Source organism: Rhinichthys klamathensis, unplaced genomic scaffold (assembly GCF_029890125.1).
Source record: "Rhinichthys klamathensis goyatoka isolate OS25496 unplaced genomic scaffold, OSU_Roscu_1.1 h1tg000446l_1, whole genome shotgun sequence".
Taxonomy (NCBI): domain Eukaryota; kingdom Metazoa; phylum Chordata; class Actinopteri; order Cypriniformes; family Leuciscidae; genus Rhinichthys; species Rhinichthys klamathensis.
Genome location: NW_026606941.1, coordinates 958,365 through 972,203, shown reverse-complemented (window position 1 = coordinate 972,203; position 13,839 = coordinate 958,365). Strand labels below are relative to the sequence as shown.

Here is a 13,839-nt window from a genome sequence, read left to right as displayed (position 1 = left end):
ATTTTTGTCTCGCTTCCTTTTTAATCTCTTCTACAACATTTTAAATTTATTTTTCTTCTTTTTTCAGCAATGCCATAAAATAAACATTTTTGAGTTTTTCAAAGAACCTTTCTGTGAACAGTTCTTAAAAATAATCTTTGTGTCAAGAATATGAAAAGAACATTTTAGTTTTAATCTTTTTAAAAGAAAGCTTCAATAACTTAAAATTAATGTTTTTACAATTTTATTTTATAAAATTATTCCTATATCTAACATCTAAAAATCTATAAATCTTGAGAACAGCTTTAAGATGGATGCATGTAAGAACCTTTATCGTTACAGTAGTCTTTTTAGAGTGTAAAAATACAGATGAGCAAGTCCTCTATGATTCATGAATGTTTGTTTTTATCCAGAAGAGGGTGTTCTTTTCATTTCTGTAGTCCTCATGTACACAAAGAGCTCAAGACTCATCACAGAAGATCAAATCCTGCCACAGGGTGGAGCTCCAGACTTAAATCACAGTGAGTGAAGAAAAGGCACATCTGAGTTTGTCATTTCATTCCATCATGCTTCTCTGTGCACTTGTAATATTTTCAGTACTAGCAGGTAAGATCCATTTATTTCATTTATCACCATATCTTTTTATTTAAAAATGTTAATATTACATTTATCCAAACACAATAGTGAATTTAGTATGTTTTTTTCTTCTTCAGGAGACTCTCTTGGTGATCTAATAACATCTCATGGTCCTGAAAAAGCAGCTCAAGATGGAAACAGTGTTACTCTCTCCTGTAACTACAGTGGTGCTGTTTACAATCTACTGTGGTATCGTCAGTATCAGAGATCCAAACCAGAACTCCTTCTCTCCATCACTGAATCTGGAGATCCAGTTAAAGCAGATCCATCAGCCCACTGGTTTTCTGCTAAAGTTGACAAACAGAGAAAGCTCATGGAACTGGAAATCAGCCCTGCTAAAGTAACAGACTCTGCACAGTATTATTGTGCCCTGCAGCCCACAGTGACAGGAAACCCTTTTCCTCAGTACATAATCTTCCTGCATATTAGCCTTTTCATTGATGCTTAACAAGCACATGTATTCTGTGTGTCGTGTCTGTGACTGAATCCGCTATCAGTAACACAAGGATCTATTAATAATTCCACAAGAACATAATACATATTTCCATAAAGAACACACACACAAGCTTAATGTGGTATACAAGAAGAGTTCAGAAGAGGCTTGATACACTTACTGATTTATCATTAAATTCAAACTACATACAACAATGATCCTCATCTGCTCTGTTTTAACATGTGTATTGAGTTATAAGCCATAGATCTTTGACACTTTATATTCATTTTATCTTACTATATAAATGTAAAGCTTTATGATTCTGATAACACTGGATTGTTTTCTTCTTTGCAGCTGAAGCTAATGAGAGTCCTATAGCATCTGTGTCTTCAAAAGAAGGCAGTAATGAAACTCTGTCCTGTACATTCGATGAATCAGCTTACCGTCTCCACTGGAATCAACAGAAGACTGGATCATGGTTAGAGTTTCTTGTACTGACTGATAAATACACCAAAGTTAGTGCCAGCACCTCATCAGTCTCCATAAAAACAAATGTGTGTATCTGGAGATCTCTTCTGCTGCTGTATCTGATTCTGCTGTGTATTACTGTGATCTGGAGCTCACAGTGACAGAAAAGCCTGCAACACAGAAACACAAAAACAATGTTTTGATTAATCTATATGAATAAATGTCTTGTGGGCTCCTGTGGCATTTTTCTCTTGTGGTGTGACATGCCAAACTCCATCGAAAAGTATTTTAACAACACGGTCGAATCCTTATTCATTTTTATTTTTATTATGTATGCTGTTTTTTTAATACCTCAAATTTATTGTGGAGCTACAAGGAATATTTGTTCAAAATGTTCATTTAAAATGGTGAAAAAAAGATATGACGACCACTTCGATTAAGCCAGGAGTAGGTCTTTGTTCAATTAGGACATTTAAGTAGCTTTTAAAAACATATTTGAGAGAGAAATGTTTCCAACGTTTAATGTTTCCAGCTGAAGTTGAAGCTGAAAGTATTACAGTCTTTGGCCTTTTCTTTAATACACACTGCCAGAGACTTTGAACATGAACTGGTTTAAGCATAAAGACTCCATTACAGAAGTAAATCATATTGCCAGAAGGCGGAGCTTAATTTTATGATGTAAAAGCATTTTCATCTGAAGGAGGTTGTCAGAACTCAAAGGCATCCAGTCTGAATGATACTCAAGTCTTTCCGATTCTTCTTCAGATTTCTGCTATCATGATTATTTTCACTCTCCTCAGTTTGTTTTGGACATTTATTGGTAAGATAAATATTACGTATTTACTACCACTTTCTACGGTTTAGTTACTGTTTGATTTATCTAACCAGGCGTTTATTCTTCATTTATAGGCCACACAGAGGCAGATGCAATAAAACCCTTGTCAGGGGATGAAAATAGACTTGTTGGTGACGCTGTTACTCTGTCCTGCAGTTACAAAGATACGGGTACTGTACAGAGTTTACAATGGTACAGACAATATCCCAGATCCAAACCGGAGTTCCTCCTTTCCATTTTCCCACATGGAGATATGAGTAAAGATAGACCAGACAGATTTTCTGCTGAAGTTCAGCAAGATATTAAACAAGTGGATCTGAAGATCTCCTCTGCTGTACAGGCAGATTCTGCCATGTATTACTGTGCCCTGAGGCCCACAGTGACAGGAAACCTAACAGCGTCATACAAAAACCTCCCATGCCATCATTCAAGATGAAGCTCTAAACACTTGCTTCATCTGGTCTTAAATGCCAATGCATCATTGCCACATTAATCTCTCCTTTTGCTGAAACAAGTCATAACATATATATTCATATAGTGAAAGGTTCACATCTACCATATGACTGAAATTGTACAGAAAGCAGTTTTGCCAGAAGATGGCGCTGTAGTGAGACAGAAGAGACGCTGTCTTTTCATTTTGTGACTTTTTCCCCAAGTATAATCCTGCAATCTATGAGTTTTATCTTACATGCAGATTAATTCTCTGTCATTTTTGTTTTTGTGCATCAAATTCAGTTCCAGTGACAATCAATAAATTTGGTAATGCTTGTTAAAGACTGTGCACAGTAAAACTGTTTTGACATGAAAAATAAAATAACAGTGTAACGAGTGTTCTTGTATTTGTTTAGCATGTGTTTTGGTTCAGTGTCATGTGGTTGAGTGCTTTCCATTGATTGATTATGGACCTGTGACTGGAGCCAGAGACTATTTATATAGAGACATGCCACTTCCTCAATCCTCAATACAACTATATAGGGAAAACCCGTAACGTCAAAGATGGCGGTTGTATGCATATGTCCCGCCCCTCCCGCTGGAAAGCCAATCGTCAGCTTTTAACAGTCAAGCCGGGAAACATTTAAGCCTATCGTCTGGTTCCACTGACGCATGCGCACAGTTGAGGTTTGCGACAGCGGAGACGATTTGGCGACAGCGAGTTGTTTTGTGCCATGGTGTTGTGTGCAAGATCAGATGGAATCCACATGGAAGAGGGTGATAACAACGCGAAAACACCGGACTACCAAGGTAGTTGTGGCGAGCAGGCCGAGGACGAGGGACGTGAGAGAGCTGCGTGAGGCCGGTGGCGTGATTACTGATGAGCGGCACCTGCGCGACGCATCGGTCTCGTATCTCTCACGGAGGAGCGGAGGCATAAAAGGTGGAGCGACGACATGGAGATCGAGAGAGGAACAGGCCTGATTTTATGTTGTGTTTTGTTCCTGTTTTGTGTGGCCAGCAGCTCATCCGGGGCTGCTGGCATACTTCCATTTTTGGATTTGTTTATTTATTAAAATGGTTGAATGTTCGCCGGTTCCTGCCTCCTTCTTCCCATAACATCTGAACCTTGTTACAGTAGTTAAAGCATTTTATATCGACCACAAATATGTTACCTTACATTCTAAGTATGTGCTGTAGAGCACGACACCGGCATTCTGGATAGAGACGTAAATGAAGTTGGTGTCGTGAACCCTTACGCATGCGTAGTAAAAGTATAACCTGTGGGGAAAAAGGTGTTTTAAACCTTCTTTTGGGGCAAAGTCATCAAACTTTTTCAGCGATTTTTATCATATTTTACTGCTGTTTCTATACATGCAGTTTTTATGTCCCGATGACCAGTGAAAGTGCAGTTCTGACTCTCTGCCCATTCATTTAGATAGGAGCCTGGTCTTGTTAGTCGGAAATAGCTGCCCGGAGGCGTTGCCAAGATGGCGGCAGAGTGGCATGACTTGCCCAAAAGGACTTTGCTGGAGCCCAGTAAAATGTATGACCAGGTGCATGAATCCATCACTGTGGGAGTTCCTGAATTATCTGCCTTTTGGTCGGCCAAGGAGGCTGTTCCTGAAGTTTCTGTTTCTCCCGTGTCGGCCAAGGAGGCCGTTCCTGAATTATTTGCCTGTCCCGTGTTGGCCAATGAGCCAGTTCCTGAATTATCTGCGTGTCCCGTCCCTTAAGGAGGCAGTTCCTGAATTATCTGCCTGTCCCGTGTTGGCCGTTCTTGAATCATTTGACTGTCCTGCATCGGCCAAGGAGGCCGTTTCTGAATTTTCTGCCTGCCCTGAATCGGCCAAAGAGGCCATTTTGTAACCCCCTGTCTGTGCTAACCAGTTCTTTGGCCCTGCCTTCGCTGGCTCTTTTCAGCCCTTCGGATCCTCCTAATCTGTCTGCACCAAGCATCCTTGATCCGACCTGGGGCTTCAACTTCGCCAACTCCGCCCCGGAGTGTAGACCCTTTAGCTCCGCCTAGAACCTCCAAGCCCGTAACTCCAACTGGGACCATCGTCCCTCCGGCTCCACCAGGCTTCCTCGTCCCTCTGGCTGCACCTTGGTCAGTCCTCGCTCTACCATCACCATGGACTGTCATTTCTTTTATTTTTGTTGTATGCACATTTTATTGAGATGAAAGCGCGCAACACATATTTAGAAGCATTCTCAGACAAATATAGGTTGTAACGGTCACTTACAGCATTTTTGGTCATTTGTGGTAGAAAGACAACTGCACATGTGCATAGAGGTTGAGTCTGTAAGAGCTATAGAAGGTGAGCAGAAGAAGAGAAAGCTGCTCTGCCGACTTTTGAGTTTTTCCTCTTTCTAGTTGTGACCTGATTGAATATTTATTTGCATACTTTTTCTCCCTCAATCCCCATGTATGTGGAAGAGTGTGATGGCGCTTAAGTCGTTTTATTAAACCCACAGGAAAATATGCCAGCTTTTGTCTCACATGCCTCTTTTCCTACAAATGTGTTGTTTTTCCTCTTTCAGCAACTGAACATTTCAACTGTGTGTTACTGTAACGGTCTCCAGCTGGAGTGCCCTTGAGAGCCACTAGAGGGCACTCCACACCAGACTATTATCACTCCCTCACAAACTACATTTCCCATAACTCACTGTACAGACTCCAGACTCATCATCACTGATTGCATTCACCTGTGTCTCATTACCCTGTTAGTCTCGATCTATTTATACCATGTTCACTCATTCACTCACTGCGAAGTTTTGTATGTTGTTGCACCAGAGCCGGCCCTAGATCTTTGGGGGCCCTAAGCTAAATTTGGTTGGAGGCCCCTTTGACCATGTTAAGTAGGGCCGAAAGAAAAGCAATTACTATAAAGAAAATAATTATACATAAAGTTAGACTTAATTTTTAAAATGCAGAAGGTTATCATTTTACAGCCCCTTTATACTCACTAACAGCTGGAGCTTTGCTTACTGGCAGCATATACATTAATAGTGCTCCTGGAAAGGGGACATAAGGAGTAAATTAATGTTAGCCGTGTAGAAGCCAAACTGGGTTTATATTGTTCTGTTAAAGGCACACTGTGGAACTTTTCAACCTTTATAATATATTACCAAAACCCATTGAGATGGTACATCGACTTACAATAGGTTGAATGACACGTCTGCCGTAGCCTGAAGGTGTCTGTATCGCTTTTCCTAGCACTATGTAACTTCGGGGTTCGGGTAGTAACCCGAGCACAAAAAGAACTACAAAATTCGACCGCTTTACGGCATACGTCACTTCCCCCACCACCCACAACTTCCTCAGATTCTGACGTGAGTGCTCAACTCGCGTTTGATTGCCGTCTGTATGTTTTCGTTATGGCCGAACCAACAGCTACAAGGAAGAAGGCAAAGGCTTTGTCAGAGGACACTAAAAAAAAGAAAAAGGCATAGTGACAAATGAAAAGCCAGGACGAGGATCACCATTGGTCCAGCGTTCGCTCGCTGGCGTGAGCTACAGGTGGAGGAGGGGTGCCCGACCGATGCTAACGCTTGCCTGCACACAAATGCCGTTTCCAAGGTGACACAGATAAATCATATAAGCAGTGTAGTATTTTCTGGTATTCCGGCCACAGCCGATGGTGTTATGAGTGTAATAAAATGCCCACAGCCCATTGTTCATTTCAACACACAAACACAGTGCAGGGCTCGAACAAATAAAATCGACTCATGTCAAATGTACATTAAATGTAGTGAACGTTCCCACGACTCAGTGCCCACAAACACTACACACATTAGTGTGCTAGTACTAGCATTCACAACATGTCCCACGGTTTCTGTAAAACGAAACCAACACACATAGGTTACAGTCAGCTCAGGCCGACGTTGTTTTTAGTGCAGTAAATGTGCCCGGCCCGCCGTCCCGCGCCCACATTCACTCACAGACATGTTAGCACTAAGCCCCACGGGGCTCGCCCCGCTCGCTCTCTCTCAGCAGACTGCTATAAGGGAATCGAGCGCGGCCAGGCTGCCCGCCTCAAACACTGCAAGCACACACAATCTAAAGACACGGGAAGCTGACCCACTGTCTATGGGCGGACCGGTTGACTGTTTGTTGACTTTTGCGACAGTGCTGCGGAGCTTGTGGCCTCTAGGGACGCTAGACGTGAAAGTTACAGGTCGAGCGCCACTAGTGGCCAAAAGTTCCGCAGTGTGCCTTTAAATGCTTTAACACCACATCAAATGGTATAACGTTAGGCCTAATACTAAACCAATTTTATGCAGCATGTTATTAGCATGTAAACAATAACGAAAATTAATACAAGCACGATTTAGGCTAATGTTAAGACTTTGTGTAGATTATCCATACAGATATCGGAAAATTAATTAAGCCAGGCTTACGTGCCTTTATCTTCTTGCTTATTCTCTTCTTCCAGGCTCTTTTTTTTTTTGTCGTTTTTCATGGCCAGAAAGATATTTTCGTTTCTTGTCAGACATCGTCGATTCGTCTGAGTCGCTAACTGACTGACCAAAACAAGTGACAACGAGTGACATCATGGGTCAGTCAGGATCAAGACTCACGCGCGACTTCGCGGGGAGCTCCCGGGTGATTTGTCATAATACAGAACTAAATGAATATCAATGCTGTGCTTATCATGTTGCCTGATAAAGAGCGCTGTAAGTCCATTTCTTTTCATTTATTTATTTTATGTTACTTTTGTTGTGCGAATTATTGGTTAAAATTAAAACCCATGATGACTAACTACATGTAGACAATCTTTAAATTAAATCTTTTGGCTACGATGTAGTTTTATTATTTAAAACAAGGACAATACTAGGCTACTACAAAAACAATATGGTATGGACTAAATATTATATTGGAGATGTAAAATTGCATGTGTTAAAAATGTTAAATTAAATGTAATACTACCAAATAGACCTAGACACAATGTATCAGATGCAGTGGAAACTGAGAGAAACTGTGTGACTGCAACTGCAGGAGAAATTCTTTTACAGGACGTACAGGGTTTATTATATGTATAGCCTAAATTACAATATAACACGAAAAACACAAGAACATAGATGAGTGTAATTGGCTTCTGTTTTTGATACTCAGATGTGAATGACATTGCTCAGAGAGGAGGGACTCAGTGTTCACAGATCTGACATGATGTAATAAGTCTGACAGACTCAGACAGTCGGACTCTTTCCTGAGTGAACACTTGTATAACGGATCTTCATTCAGTCATTCTCTTCTTTGTCTCTGCAGGTGTGTATATTTATTTGGTTAGCTTTTTTTTCTTTCAACGAGTTTTACAAAAAAAAACTAAAAAACAATCTCACTAAAATGCTACTGTGTACTTTTTATTTTTCAGCTGCTGTCTTTGGAAATGTCATCAGACCAGAAAAAAAATTATGTATTTGAGAATCAGGGTTCAGATATTACATTGTCCTGCATGTATTCCTCTTCAACTTCAGATTATCTCCACTGGTATCGTCAGTATGGAAGATCAAAACCTGAATTTCTTGTACTCACCTTTGGAAGTGCAAAAGAAGCTCGGGTGTCTGCTGTAGATCCAAGATTCACTGTTGAAGTTGAAAAAAAAGGAACAAAGCCATGTGTATCTGAAGATCTCCTCTGCTGAAGTGTCAAACTCTGCTGTGTATTACTGTGCTCTGCAGCCCACAGTCACAGGAAACACATCAGCTCTGTACAAAAACCTGTTACAATTATCCAGGGCAAATTATTTCTCAAACCTGATTGAAAAAAATTCTCATTGTCCAAAATCCTTATTTTCCACACTAAATTCTGTGTTAAATCCTCCTATTTTATCCAGTTTGGTCCCAAGTCCTGATCTGTGTGAGAAGTTTTGTAGCTTCTTCATAGATAAAATAAATGGCATTAGTTCCCAGATTGTACCATCTTCATCTGAAAGTTGTTATAACTTACTGACCTCTTCTAGTCTGTCTGAGTTTCAACCTATATCAGATTCGGATTTGCGGGTTCTGATTTCAAAAATGAAATTAACCACTTGCTCTTTGGACATTATTCCCACTGTCCTTTTAAATGAGGTGCTGGAGGTGGTTTTACCCAGTACTTTCCATTATCAATGCATCTCTAAAAAGCAGCACTGTTCCATCCTGCTTAAAACACGCTGTGATCCACCCCTTGCGAATGCAGCGCCCCCTTAGCGTGTCTTAGCTATTTTATTGAAGTGCGCTCCCCGAATTTCTATTTGGCGAAAGATCTCTCTTTCTTTTATTAATTAATGCACCAATGTAAATTACTAACTTCCTATTATATGTTCTCTTTTATTCCTAATAGTAACTTTACTTAATTTATAATAACCACACAATGTCTGTATAGCTAAAATAAAATAAAATATTAACTACATGTCTCTATCTCACATGCTAATTAAAATGAACACTCACTTTAATAACCGTTTTAGTATTACACCTACTAAAACTACTATACTACCCTAAGCATAGGCTAATATTACTTTGACTGGAAAAGAATTATTATGTAACTTTACCACAAATAATTACGTCCACTCTGAACCAAATTATTATATACTAAATGATATTATTTACTTTCAATATATCACTCGTATAAATATATAAAACCAAATATATAAAAAACAATCGTCACAGGAAATAGTTATGAACAAGTTATGAATTAAACCAATTGAAATCTAATGCCGGCAAATGACTAAATGGCCATCAAAATGAATAAACAAAATGAATACCCTGACAGTCAAATGAATACGTGGCAGTCATGTTGTGTAGCTTGAGATCGTTGAGACCTAAAACACAATGGTCGCTTCACCTCTCGGCGCAACAAACAAAATAAAACTCACGCAACAAACTGATTCACCGGGTCGTCCTTCCTCTCTCCGGAACACGATGCGTCCAATGCTCAACAACCTTCCGAACCTTCATGGTCTCCTCCTCGACGAAATCTTTTCAGGCGATGCACTCCACACAGCAACCGAGCAGGCAACTCGCTGGCAAAGTCCTTTAGCTCACTCGTGGTAATTAGCCGTCCACACTTTCTCCTCGTGGTGCTGCTAACTATAACCGCAAAGTTCACGACATGAACTATAAGGATGGCTGGCGCGAAACAGACGTTCCGAAGCTTTGCGAGATCCCGAAGCAAAGATGATTCGAAACACTGATCCGAAGCGTGATTCAAAACACCCACGTCACGTGACAACGGCTAAATGAAGCGTCTAAGTGGGCCTTTCTCAATCTGTGTTCTTGTCTGTACTTGTGTCCTTGTGTTCTTGTGAAACGTCATCTTTTGTGGCCCAAGTACTGTCCCAATACACAAGTTTGCATTTTGGCAAGAACAGTTAAAAATCCCGGATGTGTTCTTGACACGCCCATTTTACCGAGGATGCATCGGCTGGTAACTTGTGTGAACTTGACGGCAGAAATATCCCAGCATTCAATTCGGCATTCGAGGAAGGAGAGGCAGGTCAATACAGTATTTCGTTTTTCTACAATTACGTACACTATTTCATCACTAAATTCACTTCTGAGAACATTTGATGCGAGAAATCAACTGTGTAGATTTCAAATATTGGCATTTTACGAAAATGTATGGCTAATCGAAAATGTGCTCAAACGTTTTCGGAAGTGAGAATCTCCATAAGCGCCTGCGGGTGTAACGTTAGCTATCGAGCCAACCGGCCAGTTTGCTCACAGACTCGTTTTTCCCCACAGTCAAGAGACCATTGCAGCCTGGCTGTTATCGTCAACAATTCTCGTTATGTTTGGGTACTGCAGACGGTGTCTGTGCGGGGGAATTATTGCGCAATACCAGCAAGAACACATCGTCTCAAACTGTCAGCAGCGTTCTGTGTGCTCGTCACCTTGTGAGTTCATTCTTCCAAGAACAACTAGCAAGAGCGTTCTCCCCAAGAACACGAGTCCGTTCTTTGCATTCATGGTTTTGAGAAACACCCAGTGTTTCATCAGGTGGAGTGCTCCTCCGAATCAGGGTTTCATTGATTGGTCGGTTCGGGAACAAATCACACAATCACACAGTATAAAAGTTTTGTCAACGCATTTTCATATCGTGGGTTTTTGTGAGAGGAGTTTGGTTTTGAGATAGCGGATTTTTGGTGATATAGTGACATTTATAGTGCGATTTGTTTAGTTATATTTAGGATTTAATTTACATTTACACATTGACTTAGAGACACACAGAGTACATATAGTGACACATTAATAGATGCATTGATAGAAATATATATATATATATATATATAGATTAATAGATAGATACATATATTACAGATACATATAGATTATTAGATAGATAGGCTACATATAAGATAGATAGATAGATAGATAGATAGAAATGGAGGCTCCACAGAAGAGATGCCGTACATCTGTGGTGTGGGAGCATTTCCATTTGGAAACCCCAAATAAAGTGAGATGTGTGTATTGTGATCGGCAGCTAGCCTACTGCAACAATACATCATCCATGATGCGCCATTTGAGGAGCATTCATCCTGCCATTCTGCAGGGTGCAGAGGATGGTAGTGTTCCCCCTGTAAGGCCTGCTACTGACATCCTGCCAAAGCCCTGGATGCTGAAAAGCACATCACACTGGAGTGTGCTTCACTGATGCGTTCAAACACAACTCCTGGTGAGTTTCAGTCTATGTTATCTTATGTAATGTGATTCATGAAATTTATACTTCATATGTGTTGTCAGTTTATGATTTGTTACTAATTGCCGTTTTCTTTTAGTTCAGAACCACAAATGTCAACATCAGGCCCATCATCATCAACACCAGTTGAAACACAAGACAGTTTATGGGAACATTTTGACAATCGTATCTGTGAGACCCAGATGATACACAATACTACAGCTGATGCCACAGTGGAAGTGAAAAAATACCTCAGCGATGCGTTTTTGCCCAGAACTCATGATCCTCTAACTTACTGGAAAGAGAGAGCAGTAATCTTTCCTCATTTGTATGTCCTAGCTAAAAAATATCTTTGTATGCCAGCAACAAGTGTCCCTTGTGAGAGAATTTTTTCAAAGGCTGGAGAAATTATCTGTAAAAAAAGAAGTAGGCTGAGTCCTTCAACAGCAGAGAAATTAATATTTTTGAATAAAAATCTATAAGAAAGGGAGACATTGTGGCTTGATTTATTTTTATTAATATTCATTTTTCATGACCAAAATCACATTATGCAATGTGAAGAGACTACAGGTTACAAGCTTCATATATTACAAAAATACAATAATAATAAAAAAAAACCAACACATTTTTTTATTAGCTCTTTGTAAAGGTTGTTTCAGATCAACACCTGCAAGTGACCACTAGGTGTCACCGTGGAGACGGGTTTCGGATTGATTCGAAGCCTCGAAACAAAATGGCACATTTGCTTCGACTGTTTTATTGCTTCACAAAGCCTCGATCTGCCCATCACTAATGAACTATCACACTGTAACGTATATAAGTGTCTGTAACTCACTCTTCGCGCAGTATACAATGTCACTTATCACAACGAACTTTAAACTCATGGTGTTTTACCAACTTTTAACTCGTATCTGTCACAGCACAATCTTCACATGTCTCTCCTTCTCATTTTTTAGTTCCGTTCTCCCCTCGCGTTCATCATCTTAGATCCTTTTCAGTCTGCTTTCAAAGCCAAACATAGTACAGAATCTGCCTTACTTAGAGTGACTAATGATATCTTGATATCAGTTGACGCTGGAAACTGTGCAGTCCTCGTTTTGTTAGACCTAAGCGCAGCCTTTGACACTGTGGACCATTCTATTTTGTTGCAGAGATTAAAACATGAGGTCGGCATCCATGAAAATGCATTACAGTGGTTTGAGTCGTATCTTTTAAATAGGAGTTTGTCTGTTGAAATTGGAGAATTTTCCTCATCCTCAGTACCAATAACTTGTGGGGTGCCCCAGGGCTCCATTTTGGGTCCAGTTCTATTCTCTCTTTACATGCTACCTCTGCGTCGGATTTTCGAACATTACAAGATCAACTATCACATCTATGCAGATGATACTCAACTCTATTTACCATTAGATTTTGGGAATGAATCTGTCTCGTCCTTGTTAGCGTGTTTGAAGGATATCAGAGATTGGATGGACAAAAATTTTCTTCAATTGAATGAAAAGAAAACAGAAGTCATCCTTTGGCTCTAAAACTCAAATTGATAAATACATTGTTTTATTAAGTATAATTCGCAGTTAAAAGTTAACTCTCATGTTAGAAATCTTGGGGTCATTTTTGACTATGAGATGAATTTTGATAAACAAATAAACTCTGTAGTTAGCGCCAGCTTTTTTCAACTAAAGTGTCTTCGTAAGTTAAAGCATATTCTAACTTTTAAAGATTTGGAGATAGTAATACACGCTCTGATATCCTCACGACTCGATTACTGTAATGCTTGGTACGCTGGAATTAGTCAATCATTAATTTCACGTTTACAGTTTGTTCAAAATGCTGCAGCTCGCTTCCTTACTGGGACAAAAAAGAGGGAACATATCACACCTATACGGGCCTTCCTCCACTGGCTACCCGTGAAACAGAGGATTGATTTGAAGGTTTTAACTTATGTGTTCAAAGCGTTAAACGGTTTGGCCCCGATTTATATATATCTGAACTTTTAAGCTTATATTCTCCTCAGAGATCACTTACATCATCATCTAAGTTACTATTAATCGTCCCAAAAACCCTAAGGGCGATAGGTCTTTCTCAGTTTATGCGCCAAAATTATGGAATACTCTTCCATTATCTATCAGAATCTCCCCTACATTAAAAATGTTTAAAACTTTGACTAAAACGTACCTTTTTGCACAAGCATGAAATGCATCTAAATGCTATATATATTTTCTGTACACTGTAAACCCTAATGCTCAAAATAATTAATTGGTTTGAGTAGGACAAACTTAAATTAAACAAATTAGTTCAGTCAAATTAACTTTTATGAGTATTTAGCACTTTCTTTTTCTTTCAAGTTCACTGAACTGATATATTTTAAGTAAACTGAACTGTTTCATTGTTTTGAGT

At 39.7% G+C, this 13,839-nt stretch overlaps 1 gene segment (V, D, J or C); it reads left to right on the top strand.

The window, feature by feature from the left end:
* Window positions 1-526: 526 nt before the first annotated feature.
* On the top strand, window positions 527-1,259 carry LOC130071512 (T cell receptor alpha variable 12-3-like). The segment is given in 2 exon segments: window positions 527-585; window positions 693-1,259. Coding segments are annotated over 2 exon segments (411 nt in total).
* Window positions 1,260-13,839: the final 12,580 nt, after the last annotated feature.